This window comes from Saccopteryx bilineata, chromosome 1 (genome assembly GCF_036850765.1).
Source record: "Saccopteryx bilineata isolate mSacBil1 chromosome 1, mSacBil1_pri_phased_curated, whole genome shotgun sequence".
In the NCBI taxonomy this organism is placed as follows: domain Eukaryota; kingdom Metazoa; phylum Chordata; class Mammalia; order Chiroptera; family Emballonuridae; genus Saccopteryx; species Saccopteryx bilineata.
The window spans coordinates 100704023-100730384 of NC_089490.1; the positions used below are offsets into that span (position 1 = coordinate 100704023).

The 26362-nt window shown below is 43.2% G+C and overlaps 1 protein-coding gene across 6 annotated transcripts in view; it reads left to right on the top strand.

The window, feature by feature from the left end:
• The window catches only part of APAF1 (apoptotic peptidase activating factor 1), a 98601-nt gene that overhangs the window by 65851 nt on the left and 6388 nt on the right, over nucleotides 1–26362 (top strand). For all 6 annotated transcript variants that reach the window (XM_066262251.1, XM_066262259.1, XM_066262240.1 and 3 more), the window contains 6 exons: nucleotides 1994–2110; nucleotides 6923–7048; nucleotides 19363–19482; nucleotides 20169–20294; nucleotides 21920–22045; nucleotides 24665–24811. In XM_066262251.1, coding sequence (XP_066118348.1) covers nucleotides 1994–2110; nucleotides 6923–7048; nucleotides 19363–19482; nucleotides 20169–20294; nucleotides 21920–22045; nucleotides 24665–24811 — 762 coding nt within the window. The remainder of the gene's footprint in view (nucleotides 1–1993; nucleotides 2111–6922; nucleotides 7049–19362; nucleotides 19483–20168; nucleotides 20295–21919; nucleotides 22046–24664; nucleotides 24812–26362) is intronic.

Genomic DNA, 26362 nt, shown 5'->3' on the forward strand with positions numbered 1-26362 from the left:
TTGAGGGTAAGAGGGAGAGCGGCTGCGCAGTGCAGATTGGTGTGCTGGGAGCTGGCACTCAGCTCCTGAGACCCAGGTGCAGGCTCTGGCGTTCTCGTCGGCTGCTTCTGTGCTGTTGAGTGATCTGCATCACTTCTCTGGGCCTCACTCTTCATCTGTAAGGTCCTGCTCATCTCAGAAGTCTGTGAGCTGTTAAACGGTCGAGGAGGATTCTTTTTTTTTTTTTTGAGGAGGATTCTAATACCTGGGAGTAAATCCCCTATAACACATGGTCGTTTGTCCTGGTCTACTGTGGGGGTCAGGGCCAAGCCGTAAGACACCCCTCAATATGGCTGTGCTAGAGTTGATGAGTTTTATGGTCATTAATATATTGAGTGTGGGCTTGAGTGTGAATTGCTCATTACTGATTTTTAGCGACTGATTCTTCCACTAGGGACATTTTCCACTGCCGTTTTCTTGTCAGGTTCAGTGTCCTCATGCTTGTATTACTTTCACCAAACTTGTGCAGCCTTTCTTTACCAGTTGTCATAACTGAGACTAAAAAAAGAAGTCATCTGTCTATAAAAATATTCATTTTCTTCTATGTCAGTGATTGTGGGAGACTTTTGGGGGTAGTCAGACTGACAAATAATAGTTCCACTTATGTGAACAACACATTTTTTAGTCAGTTCTTTAAAAAATATGGAAATTGATTTTTGAGAGAAGATATTCAGCTTTCAGTAGTCTAGCCTTTATTTTGAATGTCTAATAGAACAGGACATGCTGGGTAAAATACTATAACCCTATAATCTTGTACCTGAAACAAAGATTGCTGCTTATTTCATATTAAAAAGTAATTCAAGACTTCTAGGTTGTAACTCTTAGAGACATTTGATTTAAGCTGGAGAAATACTTTCCTAGATCACATATTTTAGTTGAGTGATAAGCCATCATTATTAGTCGGATTTTAAAAATAATGACTAGCATTCATACACATTATGGAATTGGGTAATCTTAGTCTCAGCACTATAAGCCCAGCTACCCAAATTATGCCTAGGGTTCTTCTCCATTGTCCCCTCCGCCCAAAAGAAAAAGGGAGTCTTAATTTATACTGTCTCGTGAATGGTTTGGAGGATATAGTACCCATTTTATTTATTTATTTTTAATCTTTTGTGAACCTAATACCCATTTTAATTAGAATTAATCTTTCTGTGTCATGTTGTCTCAGTTTTGTCTCACCAACCCCCTGAATAGTATCAGAAAAGTGCATTTTTACAGATGGTATCCCTGTTAAAGTGGGCTTTGTGATGAAATGGAAAACAGGGTGTGGGGTTAGCTGTGGGGTTACAAATCAGACAGATGTGTCTGAGGTGGTGGGTATAGCAGCTGCTTTAAACCTCTCAAAGCTCATTTTATTTTATTTTTATTATTTAAAGTTTTTTTCTGAAGTGAGAAGTGGGGAGGGAGAGAGCAGACTCCCACATACGTCTGACCGGGATCCACCTGGCATGCTCACTATGGGGTGATGCTCTGTCCCTCTGGAGTGTTGCTTCACTGTAATCGGAGCCATTCAAGCAACTTGAGGCAGAAGCCATGGAGCTATCCTCAGCGCCCGGGCCAACTTTGCTCCAATGGAGCCCTGGCTGCGGGAGGGGAAGAGAGAGACAGAGAGGAAGGAGGGGAGGGGTGGAGAAGCAGATGGGCGCTTCTCCTGTGTGCCCTGGCCGGGAATCGAACCCACACATGCAGGCCAGCGCTCTACCACTGAGCCAACTGGCCTGGGCAAAACTCATTTTATTTTATGAAAACGTATCTGAACTGCAAAAGTGAAGTGGAAGGAAAGTGTGAAGTGCTTGATGCAGCTGCTGAGATGAAGAAAGGGCTTGTTGTCCCTGTGGTGTGCTTGTTGGTTATTTTCTCGATTTTATTATTATTATTTTGTCAATTGAAGTGTCTGTTCCAGAGAACCAAAACTGCTCTTACAGCCTAATAACTGTGTGTTATTTTTCATTAGCTCATTAATGGGAAAACAGGTCAGATTGATGATCTGACTGAAGCTCAAGTCAGTTGCTGCTGCTTAAGCCCGCATCTTGAGTACGTTGCATTTGGAGGCAGCGATGGAGCCATCAAGGTACCCAGTTCTAGTCTTCAGTTGTTTTGTGTAGTATAGTTATTTATTTAAAATTAATGATGTGTCTGGCATTGTAGACCTGTACTAAATGCAGCAGGGATCTTTTAGTCATTTTTCTGTTAGACTAAAGATATTCTTACAGTCCTGTTGGTTGTATATGTTCAGATTGTCTTTATAACTGTTTCTCATGCTTTTTGTCTTTTTGTGTTCCTTCTCTCCTTAGTTGTTTTGCTGTTTCCAAGTATGTCGAATACTGTCCGAGCTTTAACTAACTATGCAAAGAGCATTTTCTCTTCTTAGAAGCTCAGCTCTTCAGGGGCATAAGTAGTTCTGTTTTGGTACTGAAAGGTTCCTGGAGAATATCAGCACTGGGAGCCAGTGCTTACCCGTTCTCCCACCCCTTGCTGTTCTATATACTTTTGGTATTAGAAGTATACCTATTCACTGCCTGAAATTCTTAACTTATCAAACAGCACCAAATAAATAATAATAAAGTCATGTTAATACAACAAAAAGGTAGTGTAATAAAAATCATTTTGGATAAAAATAATTTGAATACAAATGAAATTCATCATAAAAGCGTATTTTCTTTTTTTTTCTTTTTTCTTTTTTGTATTTTTCCAAAGTTAGAAGTGGGGAGACAGTCAGACAGACTCCCACATGTGCCCGGGATCTACCCAGCATGCCCACCAGGGGGCGATGCTCTGCCCATCCGGGGTGTTGCTTCATTGCCCCCAGAGCCATTTTAGCCCCTGAGGCGGAGGCCACGGAACTGTCCTCAGTGCTGGAGCCAACTTTGCTCCAATGGAGCCTTGGCTGCGGGAGGGGAAGAGAGAGATAGAGAGGAAGGAGAGGAAGAAGGTGGAGAAGCAGATGGGAGCTTCTCCTGTCTGCCCTGGGAATCAAACCTGGGACTTCCACATGCCAGGCCAACGCTTTATCGTTGAGCCAACTTTGGCTTCTGCAACCTTTTATTAAACGAGAGGAGAGGCAGAGACAGACTCCTACATGTGCCCTGACTGGGATCCACTCAGCAAGCTACTACAGGTTGATGCTCTGCCCAGCTGTGCTGTAGATCTGTTGCTCAGCAGCTGAGCTACTTTAGCACTTGAGGCCAAAGCCCTGGAGCCATCCTCAGCACTTGGGGCCAACTTTACTTGAACCTTTTGAGCCATGGCTGCAGGAGGAGAAGAGGAGAGAGAGAGATTGTGAGGGAGGGGTGGAGAAGTGGATTGTCACTTCTATGTGCCCTGACTGGGAATTGAACCTGGGACTTCCACATGCTGGGTTGACACTCGATTGCTGAGCCAATGGGCTGGGACTGGCTTCCCCAACTTTTTCTGAAGGAAGCTTTTTGGAATTATTTCTTAATGTAGTAATTAGTTAATTATTTCTTGATGTAGTAAGAGCTACATTTATTTTACTTTGAATTCATTTTCATAAGGAGCTACACAAATATTCTCTAGTCCATCCTGACTTACAAAGAGGAGACTCTATGTTTGTACACACAGTGAAGAAGAAAGCTTTTGGAAAGTGATGTCAGTGTTGTACATTTGCCATGGCTGTTGTGATGGATTCAGAGCTACAGCTTTGGGTTTTTGTTTTTTTTCATTCTGAAATTTTATTTATTAATTTTAAAGTTAGGGGTTATTACTCTGAAAAAATGTACTGTGAGTGTTTGTTGAGCACACAGTGCTTGTACATTTCTGGGTGAACCTTACTCTTCATTTTCAGTCTCATCTCTCAAATAATACTGTGTATACAGGTATTATTTATTCTTAAAGGGTCCTTGGTTCCCCTTTTCTTTCTTGCTGCCAAGCCAGCATTACATTCTTTTTGTTTGTCTGTTTTTACTATTTAAGTATCTTGACACAAGCCTTACAGGTAGTTTTAAGAAAATAACTCGGCCCTGGCCGGTTGGCTCAGCGGTAGAGCGTCGGCCTAGCGTGCGGAGGACCCGGGTTCGATTCCTGGCCAGGGCACACAGGAGAAGCGCCCATTTGCTTCTCCACCCCTCCGCCGCACCTTCCTCTCTGTCTCTCTCTTCCCCTCCCGCAGCCAAGGCTCCATTGGAGCAAAAATGGCCCGGGTGCTGGGGATGGCTCTGTGGCCTCTGCCTCAGGCGCTAGAGTGGCTCTGGTCGCAACATGGCGATGCCCAGGATGGGCAGAGCATCGCCCCCTGGTGGGCAGAGCGTCGCCCCATGGTGGGCGTGCCGGGTGGATCCTGGTTGGGCGCATGCGGGAGTCTGTCTGTCTCTCCCTGTTTCCAGCTTCAGAAAAAAGCAAAAGAAAATGCAAAAAAAAAGAAAATAAAAAAAAAAGAAAATAACTCACGAAACACACATGTGCCTCATCCATATCCCCTGTTGTGGGGGAGGGGCAGCACTTGGCTATGGGGACTGGGTGGGAGGTGCTAGGCAGGGCACTTCTGACACTGCCTGGGGGTAATCTTACTCTTATCTCCTTCAAAGTCATCAAATAATACAGATAACATAAAAATGAATCGTGAAATTACCTATATTAGACTGTTTTTGACCTATAAAATGGCAGTTTTATGGGATTCAGCCTTGTAGCATCAAATAATGACGGCTACACTTTATTAGGTGTTTAATGTGTCAGATGTGCTCACTGAATTATAAAATCTTGGATGTTAGGTTTGATTCCTGTTTTACAGATGTCTAAATTCCTGCTTTCCACACTTGATAAAATCAGTAAGTGGCAGAGCTAGGATTCAAACCTGTGTCTCAGCCTCTGTGCTCAACTGTTAGGTCAGTCGTTCTCAAACATTTTGAAGTCAGGGCGCATTTAAAATCCTACAAATAATTGTAGGTGCACTATATACAAATTTCTGAGAAATATGTTATAATAATTAAGTCAAATATTAAAGAAAAAATAAAGTCCAAGTGTGCTTTTATGGTAATTAAATGAAATAAATACAAAATTAAATTTATTCTGACATTAAAAAGCATTTTTATAGTTACATTTTTTGAGTTATGCTTTTTAGAATTTGTAAAAAAGAGGGATTAAAAAATAAAAAAACAACAAAAAAGTTATCTTTTTATATATATAGATACATTCTTAGTAAGATTTAGTAAATTTGGCAGGTCCCAGCACGAATGTGTTGTTTTTTCATTCTTGTGTTTATGAGAAACATGAGCCTGATGTGTCCTAGCGATTTCTTTAATGTTTGGGCATATTTGAAAGGCACACTCTCATTTCCTCGTCAATACATTGAAGAATTCCTCTTTTTACTCTTTAATAGTGTTGAGTGCAGAAAACCCCTACCATACATATCATCTTAACTTTACACCAAAGGATAGAAGAAACTTGCCTCCAGTCTTTCTGGGGAACATGGGGGGTAGTGTAAACAACCCAGCACCACAGCTTAACAGCCATTTGCAACCTAATCAGGCAAGTGAGGTGGGGGGTTGGGCAGACTTTCAGCTTCCAGCCAATTCCCCACACCTCTGTCCCCCAAAATCTAAACTCCAAAAAGCCTGTTGGTTTTTGGTCCCCAACAGGCACATATTTCTCTGGCATACCATAGGGCACACCTGGAAATCTTCTAGGGCACACCAGTGTGCCCTGGCGCACACTTTGAGAACCACTGTGTTAGGCCTTCCCCCCCATAGGAAGTATGAGATTGTCCATCCTCTTCATTGAGAAAGACTTTCATCCACACCATCCCCTTTGCTTTTAAGGAACCTTTTTCTAGACATTCAGGTTAGGTTTGAATTTCTACAGTCTCCTATTTTAGCATCATCTGTATTTTCCTTAAGCTTCCTTGAATACATTTTAATTTGGGCAAAGAAACCATACTTACTTTTTGGGGGGGTATGAATTCATTTAAAAACCTTTTTGACACAGTCATTTTTTGAGTTCTGTTACCATTTTTTTTTTCTGATTTCAGATTTTACTACTTTCTTAATCTCTGCATTTGGCATATTAGCCCTTTTAAGTCTCTGAGTACACTGTCTTCCAGCCTACTCATATCCTCTTTACCTTTACCTGTCTCCCTTATTATTCTTTATCTTACCTTGTCTCTGTGGGCTTTTTTGTTGTTTTTTGTGTTTTTTCTTTTAGAGAGAGGGGGGGGGGACAGACAGGTACAGATAGACAGGAAGGGAGAGAAATGAGAAGCATCGTTTGCTGCAGCACCTTAGTTGTTCATTGACTGCCCTCCCATATGTGCCTTGATCAGGGTCTACAACTAAGCCAGTAACCCCCTGCTCAAACCAGTGACGTTTGACTTCAAGCCAGCGACCCTTGGGCTCAAGCCAGTGCCCATGCTCATGTCCATGATCCCATGCTCAAGCCAGCAACCCCGCGCTCAGGCCAGCTGAGCTCGTGCTCAAGCTGGTGACCTCGGGGCTTTGAACCTGGGTCTTCCGCATCCCAGGCCAGCACTCCATCCACTGTGCCACTGTCTGGTAAGGCTCTCTGTGTTGTTTTATAAAGAGCTGCCTTGCCTTTCATCCTGGATGGTTTTTGTTTCTCTCATCCATCTTAAATGTTATTTTCTTTTTTAAAGGCTGAACCCAGACTGCCACTTGCTTGATGAATTGTGTAGTTGAGTATTCAGAAGGACCTCTGTTTTCCTACTGCCATGTGGTCCTTTCAGAGTGTTTTATTTTAGGGTGTATGTGTGCACACATAGATGTGTGTACCATTCATTTGTGTGTTTTTAATTAAATTGAAAGCATTATGAGATGGAAATTCTGTATCTTCTGTAGTCTAATTTTAAATATCTTGGGGCCTGTGTCTTGCTGAGTTTCTTTGTATTAATTTTTGGTGGTTTTCTACTTTAAAGATTTTAGAACTCCTGAACGGCAGAATCTTCCAGTCCACAAATGGGCACCAGAACCCTGTACGGCACATTCAGTTCACAGCTGATGGGAAGACTCTCATTTCAAGCTTTGATGATTCTACAATTCAGGTGAGAGGGAGGATGAAGGCCTAACATATGTCATGCTTGTAAGGTATTTTTCCCCGCCGAGAAGGAAGGAAGAGGGCTCGGAGCCGCAAAGTGTGGAATAAGTAAACGGCTTTATTGAGTACAGAGCACACATCTCGCCCGGCAAGGTTCCCTGGCCCTGAGGAAAGAAACATGGAGGCTAGGGAAGTTGCACGGATTAAACCGCGTGGGAGATATTTAAAGGGTCCCTCTAGGGAAGTGGAGCTACTATAACGTGGTAAAATTTCACTGGTTGGCAGACAATCGCTTCTTTCCAAATGGTTCCTGGGAAGCTTCCTTTGGTGGGCTTGATTGTGGGCGGTCCTGGCCAAAGTGGGCGGGTCTGAGTTCCCCCACGTGACCATCCCTCTATCCACCGACCTTACAATGCTGACTCTAGTAAAGGAACACTTCAATTATGGCTCAGATCTGGTGTGCATTTTATTTTAATTTTTAAAGATTTTACTTACTGACTTGAGAGAGAAAGGCGGGAGAAGGAGGTAGGGAGCAGGAAGCATTAACTCATAGTTGCTTCTTGTGTGTGCCTTGACCCCGCAAGCCCAGGGTTTTGAACCAGCAATCTCAGTGTTCCAGGTCAATGCTTTATCCACTGCGCCACCTCAGGTCAGGCTGGTGTGAATTTTAAAACATTTCTTTAACATCATATTACTTTGGGCACACGTTCAGATTATGCACTATGCATTTATTTAGATGAAACCCATTTGGGTTTCATATTTTTCTATGGGTAAGGCAGGCATTTTGACTTAGAATGCTCCTCTACTGGAAGGTTGTTTATTCTAAAAATCAAGGAGTCAGTGAGTTCTCCCATCTGCCTTGGTATTTGGATTTGTATCAATAAATATACTTTCGGCCACATTTTTGAAATATCTCTTTATTTTTCTTTAAAAATTTAAAAAAGTTTTTGTATTTTGTGAGAGAGAGATAGGAAAGGAAAGAGATGAGAAGTATCAACTTGTAGTTGTGGCACTTTATTGTTCATTGATTGCTTCTTATACTGTGCCTTGACCAGGGGGCTCCAGTTAAGCCAGTGAGCCCTTGCTCAAGCCAACGACCTTGGGCTAAGCCAGTGACCTTTGGGCTTAATCCAGTGACCATTGGATCATGTAAATGATCGCATGCTAAAAGCTGGTGAGCCCATGCTCAAGCTGGTAACCGTGGGGGTTTTGAACCTGGGCCCTCAGAGGTTGTGCTCTAACCACTGTACCACCACTGGTCAGGCTTTCTTTTTCTTTTTCTTTTTTTTTAAGTGAGAAGAAGGGAGATAGTGAGATAGACTCCTGCATGTGCCCTGACCAGGATCCACCCAGCAACCCCTGTCTGGGGCTAATGCTCGAATTAGCTGAGCTATTTTTAGTACCTAAGGTTGATGCACGGGGACCAGCCGAGCTATCCTCAGCACCTGGAGCCAACATTCGAACCAATTGAGCCACTGGCTGCAGGAGGAGAAGAGGTGGAGAATGGGGAGAGGGAAGGAGAAAGAAGTAGATGGTCACTTCTCTTGTGTGCCCTGATTGGGGATTGAACCCAGGATATCCATATGCCAGGCCAATGCTCTATCCACTGAGACAACTTGTCAGGGCCTATTTTTCTCTAATTTTACTCTTTTTTTTCTACATTTCATTTTTTTAGCTTATTTCTGGGAGTTCTTAGCTTTATCTTACAATCCTTTCATTGAGTTTTTTATTTCTACTCTTATATTTTTAATGCCTGAGAGTCCATTCTTATTGTTTATTCCCTTTTGAAGAGCACTGTGTTCTTGTTTCTTTTTTATTTTTAAGATTTTATTGCCTGACCTGTGGTGGTGCAGTGGGATAAAGCGTCGACCTGGAACACTGAGGTCGCCGGTTCGAAACCTTGGGCTTGCCTGGTCAAGGCACATATGGGAGTTGATGCTTCCTGCTCCTCCCCCTTCTCTCTCTCTCTGTCTCTCTCTCTCACTCCTCTCTCTCTAAAAAAAAAAAAAATCAAATAAAAGAATGCACTTTAAAAACAAACAACTATCTTCTAAAAAAAAAAGATTTTATTTATTCATTTTAGAGAGGAGAAAGAGAATGAGAGAGAGAGAGAAAGAGAGAGATAAAAAAAAGGGAGAGAGAATGGGGAGGAGCAGGAAGTATCAACTCCCATACGTGCCTTGATCAGGCAAGCCCAGGGTTTTGAACCGCTGACTTCAATGTTCCAGGTCAACGTGTGATCCACTGCACCACCACAGGTCAGGCTGTGCTCTTGTTTCATCGATGACAGAGCTTCTCTTCTCTGAGTTTGGATGGAGATATATATATATATATATATATATATATAAATAAATGCATGCATTGGCTATGGATATAATATATATAGTTACATCTAAGTTTCCCCCCCCTAAAAATATAATTTTTCTGTATAGTTGTATAGTTTCTATTCGCTCTCACCTGTTTTCTTTTGATTGGTTGTTTTGGCCTTTTATTTTAAAGACCTCTTCATCAGTGTAGTGATCACTTGCTACCAGAGACAGACCCCAAAAGGCAGATTGCAAGTTTTGTGTGTTAACTGAGACCTTCTCTGAAGGGCGCTTTGGATAGGGAACCTTTGCTGTCGGTATCTTTAGGTCTTTTGTCTTGGCCTTGTGGGTGAAGCTTAAGGTTTTTAGAGCCAAGTAGGGGAAGAGAACTGGGGTAGGGGCAGGGTCTCAGCATTTAGTCCGGAAGCCTTCACTGGATTCCCTGTTCCCCTGCCCTTATTTGTGCTGGTGCCCTTTCCTCCAGAGAGTCTTCTTTCTGGTTTGCTTTCCATGTCTGTGGGAGTGTTATTCTGCACTTTAGACTCTTTTTTCTCATAGTAATTTTGTTTGGGATTCAATGAGAACTTTGTTCTTGTTTACAGGCATTGATTTTCCTGAACTCTGATGGAGTGGGGAGGCCAGCGTTCCTAGCTTCCCAGCTCCATGGCTCCTCCTCCTGTTGTTTTCATGAAGTGTTAACAGTGTTCTTCTGAGGTCTCTTTGCTTTGTCTCCTTCCCTCGGTTTATTGAGACCTTCTCTTTCCTTTGCTGCCATCATCTTTGTTCTACTCAATTTGGATTCTATTCCCAGCAGTTTCTCCTCTTTGTAGGATTGTCCTGGCTAATTTTGAGAGTGCAAGGGGCCCAGACTGCTCTCGCCCTTCCAAGCCATGCCATGTTGCCTTGTACTCAGTTTCCACTGCCCTCTCCTGTTGGGCCACTGCACTCCCCAGGGAATGTCATGTGACTCTTCTGGGCTTCTCTTTTAGACTGTCAGACTCCCCATGCTCCCTCCATGTCTTCCTACACAGCTGCTGGCACTATGCAAGTCTCGAGCTCTCAGTTTGCTGCCCTCACCTGTGGGACTTTGTGGGATGCTTCGGCATGTAAGTGGTCATAAGTCGAGCACTAGCTGTATATGTTTTATGGTGGTAATTTAATATTAAAATGATTTACATTATTAAAAGCTATTTTGGAAAAAATACTTTTTATGTTATGTCTTTGTGAATCCCTTATAGTTTGAAAGAAATATGGCTTCAGTACAGAACCTTATTTATTGTAGGCTCCCATGATACTGGTGCATTAGCTGTGAAACTTGGTGTAATATTCTTCTTTCTTCCTCTCCAGATGGCTTTGGAATGGATAAAACTAAACTTTATCTGATAAAATCCCACTGAGACATTGTATACTGTGTAGCTTTTCTGTCAAAAGCTAAATTCATAGGTTTTATGATCTGCTTAAGGATCAGATATTTTCAGCCAGAGGGAGAAATAATTTCTAGGATTATTTTCAGGATTGAAGTTAGATTATTTTTAGAAATATGAGTTAAGTTGTGTTTTATCCCCTTTTTCCGCTCCACTCAGAATACTGTTTGCATTTAAAATATTTTAATGAGAATACTTTCTTAACACAACTCTTGGTCAGTATTTTCGAGAAGTGATTAGCTGAGTTTTTGTTTTAGGTTTTTTGGTGTTTTAGTATAATTATTGGAGGTTTGCCCACCCCCCACCCCTGGCTTTATTGAGGTATAATTGACAAAATTGTGTGTGTTTAAGACATACGTCGTGACAATTTGATATATGTACACACAGCGAGGTACTGAGAGAGCCTCATACCCTTGCTGTCACCACGGGGGAGGGTATTGCAGTCCGCTTTGCATCCTCAGTGCCTGGACGCAGGGCGTTCAGTAACTTTTTGTTGAGAGAACTAAAGTTATTGCCCACATTTGCAGGCTCAACATGCCTGATTATATAGAGCACCCAGAGTTGTGAAAATTGAGGTCTACCTTGGTAGTTTTTCATTCTTTACTTTGAGGAAAATAAAACCCAGATGGTAGCCATGTTCACTTGAGTCAGTGTATGAGAATATGTGATTCTTAGATGTGTAAGAAAATTCGTTAGAATTCTTTAAATTTTAATTTTATTATTTATATAGTTGAAAAAAATCCTACAACGTAAATACATTGCAAAAATTATACCTAATGGTGGAGTTATCCCCAAACTCAGCCTTAATGCATTTGACTAATACTGGTAGAAGTTTAGCTGTTACATAAGGTGATTCAGTTCAGTATGTTTGAGTCCAACAATAACCAAAGAATATCCCTGTCATCACTGTCTTATCAGAAAGCTTCTTCAACAAAATCTGCTAAGTGTGTCTTAATGTCCCTTCAGTGATGGTTAAATTCTTTGTTACATCTTCTTAGGAAGGCTCTCTGACTTCTTGATGTGGAAGGCATAGAACATAGTCAGGAATGAGCACTGAATCAGACACAGCTGGGAACAGCAGTGCCCATCCATCAGGAAGAGCTATTAATAGTAGCCACTGACCTCTGTCTAGTCTAGTGAAGCCAGAAAGTAGGAAGAGGGATCTAGAAAATTCCTAGTGGGAATGGTCTAGGAGAATATTTTTAAAGTTCTTTTTTTTTAAAGATTTTATTTTTTGATTTTACAGAGAAAAGTGGGGTGGGTGGAGCAAGAAGTATCAATTCATAGTTGCTACTCTTTAGTTGTTCATTGGTTGCTTGTCGAATGTGCCTTGGCCAGGCAAGCCTGGGATTTCAAAGCGGCAACCTCAGCATTCCAGGTTGATCTATCCACTTTACCGCCACAGGCCAGGCAGTCTAGGGGATTTTATGTTTAATTGCACAAGTACCTTTCCTTTCTTTTTTTAGCGAGAGAGATAGATTGAGAGGGACAGACAGACAGGAAGGGAGACAGATGAGAAGCATCAATTCTATGTTGAGGCACCTTCGTTGTTCATTGACTGTTTTCTCATATGTGCCTTGATGGGGGAGGCTATAGCAGAGCGAGTGACCTCTTATACCAGTGACCTTGGTCTCAAGCCAGTGACCTTTGGGCTTAAGCCAGTGACCTTTGGGCTCAAACTAGCAACCTTTGGGCTCAAGCCAGCGACCATGGGTTCATGTCTATGGTCCCACGTTCAAGCCAGTGACCCTGCACTCAAGCCGGTGAGCCCTCACTCAAGGCGTTGGCCTCGGGGTTTTGAACCTGGGTCCTCTGCGTCCCGGGCTGACTCTTTATCCACTGCACCACTGCCTGGTCAGGCTGCCTTTACATTCTGATATGATTTGGTGAGCCAGAAAAGCTCTTTCTTCCCCTTCCCCAGCATATCTCATTGGGCTTTTAAAATAACTGAAATTCCTTTATTTATTCTCTTTAAGTTATTCTCACTTCTAGCTTTCTTGCTCTCATAGGAGATCCCTGCTCCTGCCGTCCTGCTTCTGCGAGTGAGCACTCTGAGATGGAAAGGGGGAGAGAATTTGAGGGTGAGGGCTCGTGGAGTGGGTCGCTGCTAACTTCGAGGACCAAGAAGAAAGGAAATGGGAGAAGGAAAAGTCATTTTTTTTAGTTTGCCTGTGTTTGATAGGAAGAACCTTAAAGACATTTCTGCTGTTAACCTTCACCAGTCAAAACCAGATTATGAATGTTACTAATGTGTGTACCTATGGTGCTGGCTGAGTTTTAAAAATAGAAGAAAATTCTGTTGGAGCCTGCCTGATTGTCCACAGCTCAGAAATCAAGCTCATTGGGCCCCTTGGGCTGTTTTGTCAAATAACTTCCCAATCTTTTTTTCCTCTACTGTTCCTTCTGCATACCCTGTTCTCCAGCCAGATGTTAGACTATGACCAGGCCCCTATAACCTTTCCACGTCTTCCTGCTCCTGCGCTTTAAGTCTGGCATTCATTTTCTTTGTTTGAAATGCCTTCCACAGTATGTGGATCATATTTCCAGCCCCTTCCTCAAGCCTTCTTTGAATGTGTTCTCTCCATTAAGTCTCCCCTAAGGCAGTGATTTTCAGCCTTTTTTGAGCCACGGCACATTTTTTACATTTACAAAATCCTGGGGCACACCACCTACCAAAATGACACAAAATGACACTCTAACACAGTACATATTATACATATAGTTAATAATATAGTTTCTAAATGTATTTATACTCAGTGTGAAACCTGGGCCTGTTTCGATGAACACAAAAGGGATATCCTGGCAGGAATGGTAGAAAGACACACACGAAGCTCTTCCTGAACAGTTCTCAGTCTCTCTGTTTTTAGTTTTTATCGCAGTCAAACTTGAGAAGCTCAGCTCACATAGATATGTGGTTGAAAAAGGGAGCAATGTCAAAATAGCTTTGTTGGCCAGAATGGGGAACTCCTTGGCAACAGATAACCAAAAACTATCCAAAGGAAGATCAGCAAACTTTAGCTTTAAAACACGATCTTGTTTCAGTTCAATGAGTTCCTCTTGCTCCTTTAAAGTCATTACCTTTCCAGCAATGCACACTGAGCTGTATGGGTCCCTAACCCAGTCAAGGCATTCTGTGAAGGCTGAAGAGAAATAAAATGACAACGTCTTCTCAAGAGTTTTCAAATGTCTGCCAATCACCTCGCACATTGCAGCAGTGTTGCCATCATGCTGTTTCTCGGTGAGCGGGAACATCTCAAGGTTACCATGCTGCACATGTTGTTGCCAGAGCTGCACCTTTAAACGGAATCCGTTCATTTTATCAGTGCTTGTAAGCAGGTCTTCATTTCGGCCTTGCATCCGTGTGTTCAGTTCATTCAGATAATGAAATATATCAGCCAGGTATGCCAGCTTTGCACACCACTCATCACTTGCAAGCAGCTTTGAGTAATCGGACCTCTCGTTTGTCAGAAATACTTTAAGTTCCTCTCGCAACTCATACACACGGGCCAGCACTTTGCTGCGCGACAGTCACCAGACCTCCGTGTGGAGCAATAAGATTTTATGTTCCGCTCCCATTTCTTTACACAAAGACACAAGTAAGCGACATCTCAAAGGTCGCGTCTTCACAAAGTTCACTATGCTCACAACATCATCCAACACAGGAGCTAGATCTGCTGGTAAGGTCTTTGCAACGAGGGCCTCACTGTGCAAAAAACAGTGCATAACAATAACATCTGGGTTTCTTTCTTTGACCCTACTTACGAAGCCTTTGATACGCCCGACCATGGCTCCATCAGTGCAGACACCTGTGCAGTTTTCCCATGTAAGCCCGCTTTTATCAAGGTATTCTGACGGGACCCGAAATATTTCCTCTCCTGTTGATTTTTCTGGCAGTGCCTTGCAAAATAGGAAGTTTTCTCTAATGGCTTCTCCATCCACAATATGCACGTTGATCAAGAGCTGACAGTGTCCACTAATATCCGTCGACTCATCAAGTTGCAAGGCAAATTTCTTACTGATGCACACCTTTTCCAAAACAACAGTTTCAATGTCCGCAGACATGTCATCAGTAGGTCTGGCAATTGTGTTATCTGAGAGAGGCACTTTAGCTATCTCTTTGGCCGCGGTAGGGCCAAGCATACAGTGGCTTTACAAGCCGGCAGTATTAATGTTTCTGCCACAGTGTGGGACGTTTTTGATTTAGCTACGAGTTCAGCAACAAGGTAGCTAGCTTTGCGGGCTCTCTCGTTTACCTTTGTGGTTTTTCTCAAAAAAGTTGCCCGTTTCTCATTGTTTGTACGTAAGCGTACAAAATAGTCCATCGGCTTGTTTTGAATGGAAGGGTGTTTCGTTTAGAGATGGCATTTAAGCTTGCTTGGCACCATGGCGCTATTAAGCTTCTCACTACACACCAAGCACAGCGGAGTCTGTGCCATCTCATCCCCGGTGAAAGTAAATCCAAATGAAAGATAGCTTTTGCTTTATTGCCTCGAGCGCACCATCTTGTCTTTTTTCTTTTGTCGACCACTCATACTAGGGCCTTCATCTGGGTCAGAATTTTGTTCAGGGCCCTGTTCGGCATTTGCATTTTCCCTTCTCAAAAACTTCTCCATCACTGTCACTTGCTCGTCTTGCTGAGATCCCAAACTGTCACAAGAGTGAAATATGCGTGGCAGAGGTCCTTTAAATAAATTACATTTATTAAAAAAAAGTTAAATAAAAAAGGATAACCCCCTCATATATACAGTCCCATGTAACATCCCTCATATATACAGTCCCATGTAACATCCCCTCATATATAGTCCCACGTAACATCTCATATACAGTCCCATGTAACCTCATATATACAGTCCCATGTAACCCCTCATATATACAGTCCCGCTAATAGATACTGGAGCTTTCATCAAGGTTGTGAGTTCAAATCAATTTGGCAAATACTCTCTATATAGAGACTGGACAAAATCAATTTTAGAAAATGTTGGGTACTTGTGTAACATCATAAATCCTCAGAGAATCTCTACTGTCAGATTAAGAAGTTTGCTTTCTAGGTAAGGATTCTGATAAATACTAGAGTTCTCCCTGAGGTTGTGGGTTCAAATCCCATGGTCAGCTGGGTGCAGGGGTCTTGGTTCTGTCTGTTTTGATGGTGTATATAGAGATTTGAGCTCTTTAAGAAGATAACCCCCTTGCCTGACCAGGTGGTGGCGCAGTGAATAGAGTGTCGGACTGGGATGTGGAAGGACCCAGGTTTGAGACCCCGAGGTTGCCAGCTTGAGCGCGGGCTTATCTGGCTTGAGCCAAAAAAAAAAACCTCACCAGCTTGGACCCAAGGTTGCTGGCTCGAGCAAGGGGTTATTCAGTCTGCTGAAGGCCCGCGGTCAAGGCACATATGAGAAAGCAATCAATGAACAACTAAGGAGTCCCAACGAAAAACTGATGATTGGTGCTTCTCATCTCTCTCTGTTCCTGTCTGTCTGTCCCTATCTATCCCTCTTTCTGACTCTCTCTCTCTGTCCCTGTAAAAAAAATAATAAATGAAAATTAAAAAAAAAAAAAGATTACCCTTCAGGAGACCATATACAATATAGATAACATTGTGATGCATCGTATATCACCCTCTGCAGGGGCCTCTTTAAAAAAAAAAAGGTCAAATATCTATATACACCATCAGGATAGACATAACCAGCTGAGGCTGAGGCTTCATCTAGTGGTGGCAACATTTACCTCCAGTCCTGATCAGGATTAGAAATCGGGACCATGGGGAGGAGTAGCAGCTTCAACTACTCGCTGCGGCCACACAATGACAAGTGCGCGGCAGCCTGAGCGGGGAGCTTCCTGGGTGTGGATGAGAGGCGGCCCGCTATTGGTTCATTGCTAGTGGTCAGGATGAATCCTAGAAGGTGATTGGTCAGTGAGCGTTCCCTGTGCCTCCACTCTTCTGTCGCTGATAGCTGGAGGGATTGTGAGGGGAATGTTTATGTTTGGATGGAGGCAGCTAGTGGCAGGCCGGATAAATAACCTCCGCGGGCCGTATCCGGCACTCGGGCCATAGTTTGGGGACCCATGTTTAATTTCCCCATGGCACACCTGACCATGTCTCATGGCACACTGGTTGAAAAACACTGCCCTAAGGAATGGCTTTTTTAAGCTCCACAGAACTTTTATCTGTTTCATTATAGCTTCTGTTGTTTGTTTGTTTCCTTTTCTTTGTTAGACCCTTAGGTTTCCTTGCTTTTTTTTTTTTAAGTGAGAGGAAGGGAGATAGGGAGACAGACTCCTGCATGCACCCTGACCAGGATCCACCCAGCAACCCTGTCTGGGACTGATGGCTCAAGTTAACTGAGCCACTGGCTGCGAGAGGGGAAGAGAGAGAAAAGGAGGAGAGGGAGGGGAAGAGAAGCAGATGGTTGCTTCTCCTGTGTGCCCTGATGGGGGATCAAACTCAGGACGTCCACACACTGGGTTGATGCTCTATTCTCTGAGCAAACCGGCCATGGCCAAGACTCTTAGGTTTCTTAATGCCAGATCCTTGTTTCATTTATAGGTGATAAATATTTGTTAATTTCAGGTCAAGAATTAATAAGGCTCTGGCCCTGGCTGGTTGGCTCAGTGGTAGAGCATCGGCCTGGTGTGCAGAAGTCCCGGGTTCGATTTCCGGCCAGGGCACACAGGAGAAGCGCCCATCTGCTTCTCCACCCCTCCCCCTCTCCTTCCTCTCTGTCTCTCTCTTCCCCTCCCGCAGCCGAGGCTCCATTGGAGCAAAGATGGCCCGGGCGCTGGGGATGGCTCCTTGGCCTCTGCCCCCGGCACTAGAGTGGCTCTGGTCACAACAGAGCGATGCCCCAGATGGGCAGAGCATCGCCCCCTGGTGGGTGTGCCGGGTGTATCCCGGTCGGGCGCATGCGAACTGTCTCTCCCCGTTTCTAGCTTCAGAAAAATAAAAAATAAAAAAAGAAAAAGAAAAAAAAATTAATAAGGCTCTAAATATAGTTGCTTTGATTTAGTAATTAAGGGTTTTGTACATGGACATGATGTAGAAATAAAATTATGTGCTTCACATATGTTCGAATGGCTTATTTTGTGCCAGTTACTGTCTTACTGTATTATTTCAATTTCTTCTTCCCTTTTGCCCGAGGAGGTCTTCCTGGAGCTCTATATGAAGAATAAGGCATTCTATCCCCACTTTTCTCTCTTTTTTTTTTTTTACAGAGACAGAGTCAGAGAGAGGGACATATAGAGACAGACAGGAACAGAGAGAGACGAGAGCATCAATTCTTCATTGTGGCACCTTTCTTGTTTATTGATTACTTTCTCATATGTGCCTTGACTGGGGGGAAGGGGCTACAGCAAAATGAATGACCCCTTGCTCAAGCCAGCGACCTTGGGCTCAAGCCAGTGACCTTGGGCTTCAATCCAGTGACCTTTGGGCTCAAGCCAGCGACCTCACGCTCAAGCCAGTGACCTTGCGGTCTTGAACCTGGGTCCTCTGCATCCCAGTCTGATGCTCTATTCATTGCACCACCACCTGGTTAGGCTCTTTTGTTATTTTTGAGGATCGTATTAGATAATAGCTAAGATCTCTGAAGCTTGGAAATTACATGGCCTTGTTTGAAGCAGCTCTGGGCTGTTACCCTTGCCAGGCAAGGGCTGGTAGGATTCAGCAGCTTTAGTGGAGCAGACTTGCCTAGCTCTTGAGGTTAGAAATCTGTGAATATGTAATTGGGATAAAATTAATCAGATGGTGAGCTCACTAGCATATTGTAGCTCTTCTCTGTCTTGTGGTATAATTCTCTGTCTTCTCTCCAAACAACTGAAGAAAGCAAATTTTATTTAGGAGGAAAAGTATTTTATTTATTTATTTTTTACAGAGACAGAGACAGAGTCAGAGAGAGGGATAGACAGGGACAGACAGATAGGAACAGAGAGATGAGAAGCATCAATCATTAGTTTTTCATTGCGCGTTGCAACACCTTAGTTGTTCATTGATTGCTTTCTCATATGTGCCTTGACCGTGGGCCTTCAGCAGACCGAGTAACCCCTTGCTGGAGCCAGCGACCTTGGGTTCAAGCTGGTGGGCTTTTCCTCAAACCAGATGGGCTCTGCACTCAAGCTGGCAACCACGGGGTCCCAAACCCGGGTCCTCTGCATCCCAGTCCGACACTCTATCCACTGCGCCACTGCCTGGTCAGGCGCAAAAGTATTTTTTTAATGTTTATTTATTGATTTGAGAGAGAGAGAGAGAGTTGTTATTCCACTATTTATGCATTCATTGGTTGATTCTTTGTGTGTGCCCTGACTAGGGATTGAACCCACAGTCTTCGTATATCAAGACAATGCTCTAACTAACTATGCTACCTGGCCAGGTCAGGAGGAGAAAAGTATTTTATTTTACCCCTAGTCAAGTTATTTAACAATGGTTTTCTCTTGTCTGTCTACTATGGGGACACCATATTCTTTCTTGGTATTCTTCTTTGTTTTCCTGAAATACCATGAGGATGAAAGACTTCAGACAAGTGAGCACACTCTTCCCTGTCCCCTAGTGATATATTATGGGGAAAGGGCTGTAACAGACTTGTTTCTTTGATATGCAGATATGGAATTGGCAATCGGAGGAGTATCTCTTTTTGCAAGCCCATCAGGAAGCAGTGAAAGACTTTAAGCTCTTGAAAAACTCAAGACTGCTTTCCTGGTCATTTGATGGAACGGTGAAGGTAATTTGAAGCACAGATTTTTTTTTTAAAAAAAGTCATCCTAATGTTGCAGTGATTATACTGTGACATCCAAAAGCAGATTGGTGATTAATAACTACTTACAATGTCAAATTTGTTTTCTCGTGCTTATAACTTTACTGTAGTCACTGACATGCGCTTTGTATTTATGAGCATTTGTACTAATGAGCACGTGAAGAGGTCAGAACAGCCAGTTTACTAAAGCTCTCAAGTTTTAATAGGTCTGATTATGTTCAGGAATACAGAATGTTGGTGTTTTTTTTTTGTATTTTTCTGAATTGAGAAGTGGGGAAGCAGAGAGACCGACTCCCACATGTGCACAACCAGGATCCACCCAGCAAGCCCACCACGGGGCAATGCTCTGCCCATCTGGGCCGTTGCTCCATTACAACCGGAGCCATTCTAGCGCCTGAGGTGGAGGCCATGGAGCCGTCCTCAGCACGCAGGCCAACTTTGCTCCAATGGAGCCTTGGCTGTGGGAGAGGAAGAGAGAGACAGAGAGAAAGGAGAGGGGGAAGGGTGGAGAAGCAGATGGGTGCCTCTTTGTGCCCTGACCGGGAATTGAAACCAGGACTTCCACATGCCAGGCCAACGCTCTACCACTGAGCTAACTGGCCAGGGCAGAATGTCCTTAAAAGTGTCAACTTCTGATTTTTTTTTTTTTTAAGGTATGGAATATTACTACTGGGAAAATAGAAAAAGACTTTGATTGTCACCAGGATACAGTACTTTCTTGTGATATTTCTCCTGATGCTACGAAGTTTTCATCTACCTCTGCTGACAAGACTGCAAAGGTCATTCTGTTTGTCTAAATGTTCATGCATAAAACTTTGGTATTGGTTATGTATTATGAGTCCAGATAATGTATAAAATAGTAGAATAGTAAGTTTCTGTCTGCATGTCTGTCATATTTTGTGAGTCTTTGGAGGATTCCCATGGGCAGTTAGTGTCACACAGATCAGATGAATGACATTAAGGACTTTTGACTTCTTCCTGATTACTTTCTGTCTCTAATCAAATGCAGCCCCTACTGCATATAATACGTGATAAAAAGCATTGAAAGGGGTTTACCTTTAATTGCACACCCACAGTAAGTTTTTATAAAATTGATAGATGTTGATGCTTCTGAAAATCACATTCCAGTGAAATGATGCTGCCTGTTTGGATACAGAGAATACTCCCTTCTTTTTTATCCATCTTTGTTGATGGCATTATTATCTACCCAACTTTGCAAACTACAAACCTTGGAATTGCCTGGGACTCTACCCTGTCTTTTGTGTGCTGTTGATTCTCACTTTTTCTTGGACCTGTATTCCCCTCCTTCCCGCACCCTTAAGCCAGGCTCTCTGCTTCCTTGGTGGACCTACCTTGACCTCCGCCTCCTCCAGTTTATGTTCCCTACTGCCATCTGAGTCCCTGCTGAAGCCTGATGGTCTACAAGCCGGATTCCTCAGCTCTCCACCATCTCTTTCTGCTACATTGTTCCCTCTGTGCCAGGCTGCTTCTCCCTCCGACTTTGTGTGCTTGCTGTTAACTGTGGCTTGACACAACTTTCTATTCCTTTTTTTACCCTGAAGCGTTATGACTCATTCTTCCAGACCTAGATTTGATGTCAGCTCTTCAGTGAACCATTTCCTCAGGCAGGATTAGCTGCCTCACCGTCAGTGTGCCTATTACATAGGGTCACATTTATAGAGCATTTACTTTATACAACTGTTCATTTAACCATTCATAAGCCAGTACTCCTGACTAAATTAAAACTTTCCCAGGACAGGGACTGTGTCAGTTCATCTTTGTGTACCAGATCTTAGCTCCCAGTGCCTGGAAGATGGTAGTTTTCAGTATGTGTTTATTGAATGGTGATGACAGAACCATGAAGAAGAATATTGGAAGGAAAAGAACTGCCTTTGACTGCCAGGACTGCAGGATGGTCTAGTGACTAACCTTTGCAGAACACTTGCCGTATGTTAGGCCTTGTGTGATAACAGGAGTTTCACTCTCTGTTATCTCATTTAATCTTCACATCATAGGTACTTTTGCCCTCATTTTGCAGGCAGAAGCTAGAGCTACAGCAGCTTATGTGTGTTGTCCTAGGCCACAAGGAACTAGTAAATTGTGGAGGCAGGACTCACACTCAGGTCTGCTTCACGCCACAGACTGGTCTTAACTCCCTGCTCTTCTAATCTTCAAGTTAAGAATTTGGATCCTTGAGTTGAAGTTAACTTGAGTAATTAAAGGGAAACTCACCAATGAACAAGGTTACCAGTGGGAACCTGGGCGTCCCGTGAAAGTGTATGAACTGTTCAATGTTGGAACTTCCATGTGCTCAAGTTATGGCTATCCACTGCCCAGCGCACGGTTTGCAGATGCTTAGTTTGAATGTATTTACTGTTCCTAAATAATCCTCCTTGCCTTCCAGATTTGGAGTTTTGACCTCCTTCCCCCTCTTCATGAGTTGAAGGGCCATAGAGGCTGCGTGCGCTGCTCTGCCTTCTCTGGGGACAGCACCCTGCTGGCGACGGGAGATGACAATGGAGAAATAAGGGTAGGGTGTTTGCGGACATGAGCGTGGTCTTCATGTAGCTTGGTCCCATCTGCACCACACTGGGACCTTTGTTAATGTGACAGGGAGGCAAGGCCCTGGGGTTCTGGGTGCATGAGAAATTCTTTGTTTCGTTTCTTGTGCATGTTGTGTTCACAGGGGCACTCGACGCAGAAGAGAATTCATTTCAGAGGGAAGCATTTCCCATGTATGTGATTTGCAGTTGCTTCTCTGCTGTGAGCATGGGAGTGACGCATCTTAATTCTTGGACCAACACCGAAGGTTGTTTTTAGTGGCAGAATTTGAAGAAAATAATTTTGTGAACCATTATCTAGATTATAAACAAGTTCTGCTGTTTTCAGCACTGGAAGAAAGCATCTGTTTAGCACTCTGCCCATTCGCTAGTCCACACCTGCATTGTGGCCGCTGCAGTCCTCACGGGGACTGCCTGCCTCTGTGTGTTAGGAGGACTGGGCGCGTGGTGGGAAACATCGGCCTCGGGGATGGCTGCTATGGTAATCAGTATATTTGAGGAGAGTCCTGTTTTATTTCTTCTTTTTTACAAAAAAGAATTCAAAATTCAAGGAAGAAGTGAGGAATGTAGGGCAGAAGAAGGAGAGAATGTGCAGTTGGCAGGAATGCAGGCATTATCATGCAGGCTTTCCGGGACAAAGAAGGTTGTCTAGCTTGAGGACGGAGCAGCTGGTTTTCTCCATACCATCCTCATGAATGCCATGCCCGCAGCGCGCAGGGCCGCTTCTGGAACATTCAGTTTGCTCCAAGTTCTCATTCCGGGTGGAAGGGCTCCGTTACCCGTTGTGAGGCTGTGTTTCATTTTTCAGTGAAGGAAAAGTCACCTATCTTCTATCTAGCTGTCTCTGAATTCTTTCTAATGAGTTTTTCCATTTGATGCTTTGTGTACTTTTAGGGCCTTATTTATCATTTACTCATTAATATTACGTTATTGGGTATGACTGACATGTACAAAGCTGTAATAGTTAATGTATACAATTTAGTGAGTTTGGGTAAGTGTGCACCCTTGAGGCCATCACTACCACCAGGCCATAGACATATTTATCACTTCCCAAAGTCCCCTCCCACCCTCTTCATTATCATTATTTTCCTGTGTGTGTTAATAACACTTAATATAAGATCTCACTTCTTAGAAAATTTCAAGTTCACAATATAGTATATGTATCTTACATAACAAACTTTGTAACCTTTGACTGTAGCCTCTTCATTTTCTCTTTCTTCTGTTCTCTATTTCTATGAATATGACTATTTTAGATTTTATGTAATTATTTTAGATTTTTTAGGGATACATTTACAAATGATGAGTTTATTTTTTAATTTTTTTTTAGGTTTTTTATTTAGTTCTTTTTTTAATGTCTCTCTTTTCTGATCTGCTGTGCATTTCTTTGAAAAATTAGAGTATTGCTCATATATTAAGTGTCACTGGAAATAAATGGAAATGTTAGCATCTGTAAGTAATTGGGTTGTTTATAAGAGGCAGGACTTAGTGGTAGGTCTGTGACTACAATTCTTTTTCTAAAAAAAATTAAACTTATTTGGTGACATATCTGTTTTTTTCAGGTAGTTTATATATATTAGGTCTTAGACTAGAATTCTTTTTTAAAAAGGTTAAATTCAGGCCTGACCTGTGGTGGCACAGTGGATAAAGAGTCAACCTGGAAATGCTGAGGTCGCCGGTTCGAAACCCTGGGCTTGCCTGGTCAAGGCACATATGGGAGTTGATGCTTCCTGCTCCTCCCCCTTCTCTCTCTCTGCTTCTTCTCTTTCTCCCTCTCCTCTCTAAAATGAATAAATAAAAAAAAAATTTAAAAAGGTTAAATTCATTGGGTGACATTTCTTTTGTTTTTTCAAGGTAGTTTTATATGCTAGGTCTTTTTTGTTTATTCCTGTTTTTCCCATCGTTCTCTTTTTATTAAAGGAAAAGAGTCACAGTCTAAGGACTCTTAAGTCCTTTTGTTTTATTTTTTGAAGCATAGTCAACAATAGATATTTAAAGTAATGCATTTGTATTATAATTACTGTTTTTTAAAAAAATTGAACAGGAGAGAATGCAGTCTACAAAAATTTCTCAGATATCACTGAATTGTAATTACATTTTTATTTTTATTTATTTACTTTTTTGTATTTTTCTGAAGCTGGAAACGGGGAAGCAGTCAGATAGACTCCTGCATGCGCCCGACCGGGATCCACCCGGCACGCCCACCAGGGGGCGATGCTCTGCTGGGGCGTCGCTCTGTCGTGACTAGAGCCACTCTAGCGCCTGAGGCAGTGGCTACGGAGCGATCCTCAGCGCCTGGGCCATCTTTTGCTCCAGTAGAGACTTGGCTGTGGGAGGGGAAGAGAGAGACAGAGAGGAAGGAGAGGGGGAGGAGTGGAGAAGCAGATGGGCGCTTCTCCTGTGTGCCCTGGCTGGGAATCGAACCCAGGACTTCCGCACGCCAGGCCGATGCTCTACCACTGAGCCAACCGGCCAGGGCCTGCAATCACATTTTTAAGAGAGATTTCCAAATATGTTTCAGACGAGAGAGAGAGAGAGCTTTATAAAAATTCTGGGTAACCCTGTTAATGAACTGTATCTTGTGCGTGTAGATATGGAGCGTTGCAGACGGTGCGCTTCTTCACTCGTGTGCTCCGGTGTGTGGGGAGGAGGGAGCCGCCACGCACGGAGGCTGGGTGACGGACCTCTGCTTTTCTCCCGATAGCAAAATGCTCGTCTCTGCCGGGGGCTACCTTAAGGTAAGAGTTCATTTAAGACTGAAAGAAAAGGACAGCCTGCATCCTGCTTTCCAAGCTGTTTCTACTTCCTGGGTCTCACTTGGTCCTCACACACCCCAGCAGAGTGGGGGGCAGCTCCTGTTATCCCCTTTGGCGGTGAGGGGGTGGGAGAGGGCAAGGCCCTTCCTCAGGCCTGCCGGAGGTTGTGGTGGGAGTGCTGGGGATGGCCTTGGTCTGGAGCCCTCACCCCGCCCCATGCAGAGTCTCAGATGACCAGACGAAAAAGGAGTGGGGCGTTTAACTTAATTTTATTTTCTACCCTATAATTGTTAACTACTTTGGTTGAAAGTCTTTCCGAGAATTTCTGAAACTTTCTTAAGCATTAGCAGTATCAGTAGTAGTGGTCGTAGGAGCGTATTGCTTTATTGTTTACAGAATGCTCTGTGTACATCATCTCTTTAGCTGGTTTTGTGAGGCTTAAATTATTTATTTATTTATTCATTTTAGAGAGGAGAGAGAGAGGAGAGACAGAGAGAGAAGGGGGGGAGGAGCTGGAAGCATCAACTCCCATATGTGCCTTGACCAGGCAAGCCCAGGGTTTCGAACCGGTGACCTCAGCATTTCCAGGTCGAAGCTTTATCCACTGCGCCACCACAGGTCAAGCCTGTGAGGCTTAAATTTTATTATCTTAGATTTATAGATGAGGATACTGATGTTCATGGAGAGTTGTGATTTCCCTTAAAATTGTGTACTTAGTTCATTGGCATTTCCAAACTTCGTACGCATGACTAACGTGGCCAGGCCTGAGTGTGCTGTGCTGCCCAGGGTCACGTTCACTGGGGCGTCTGTTTATCCATCCGCTCCGTAAGACTGTGTTAGGTGCTGTGGTGTGCCGGCCGCTGCTGTTTGGCACAGTGTTTTGGTTGCTGTTTCCTGGCAGCCTGCAGTCAGTCTACGGGGGAAGCAGGCAGTAAACAAATAAAATCTCTGAAGTGTTAGAAGGGGTTCTGGGACACGTTTGCACACAGGTCGTGGAGGCACAAAGGACGGCAGTGAGCAGTTCCACCCTTGGGAGTTAGTAGAGGCTCTCAGTGGAGGGGCTGGAGGTGAGGCTTTTCCATAGTGGTTCTCTTAGAAAAAGGGTTGAAGATGATCCTATATATTGTACCACTTAAAATAGATCCCTGCTGAATTAGGTTTTGTCACTGTTACCTCTTACTGAAGACATTCAAGTGCAAGAGATGATTCTGTCTTAACACAATGTCGATGTTAAAAATATTTGAAAGAATGAATTGAAGTTTTTGATTATATGGGGCCCATGTAATTGTAGTTTTACCTAACATAAAACTCTGGCTTATCAAAAAGGTAAATAAGAGGGCATATTTTAGCTTAGTGAGGGGATGTATGTTATCCCTTTACAAGTTTGCATTTAAAATACAATTCTGTTTATAAAATGTTGCATTAACCTGTGCTTTCTGGGGCATGCCTGTACTTAGTTATTAGGGAATTGTGAGACTGTCCCTGCCTGTCCTCTTTGAATGTGAAGATAAACTGTATAGTCTGCTCTGAGGA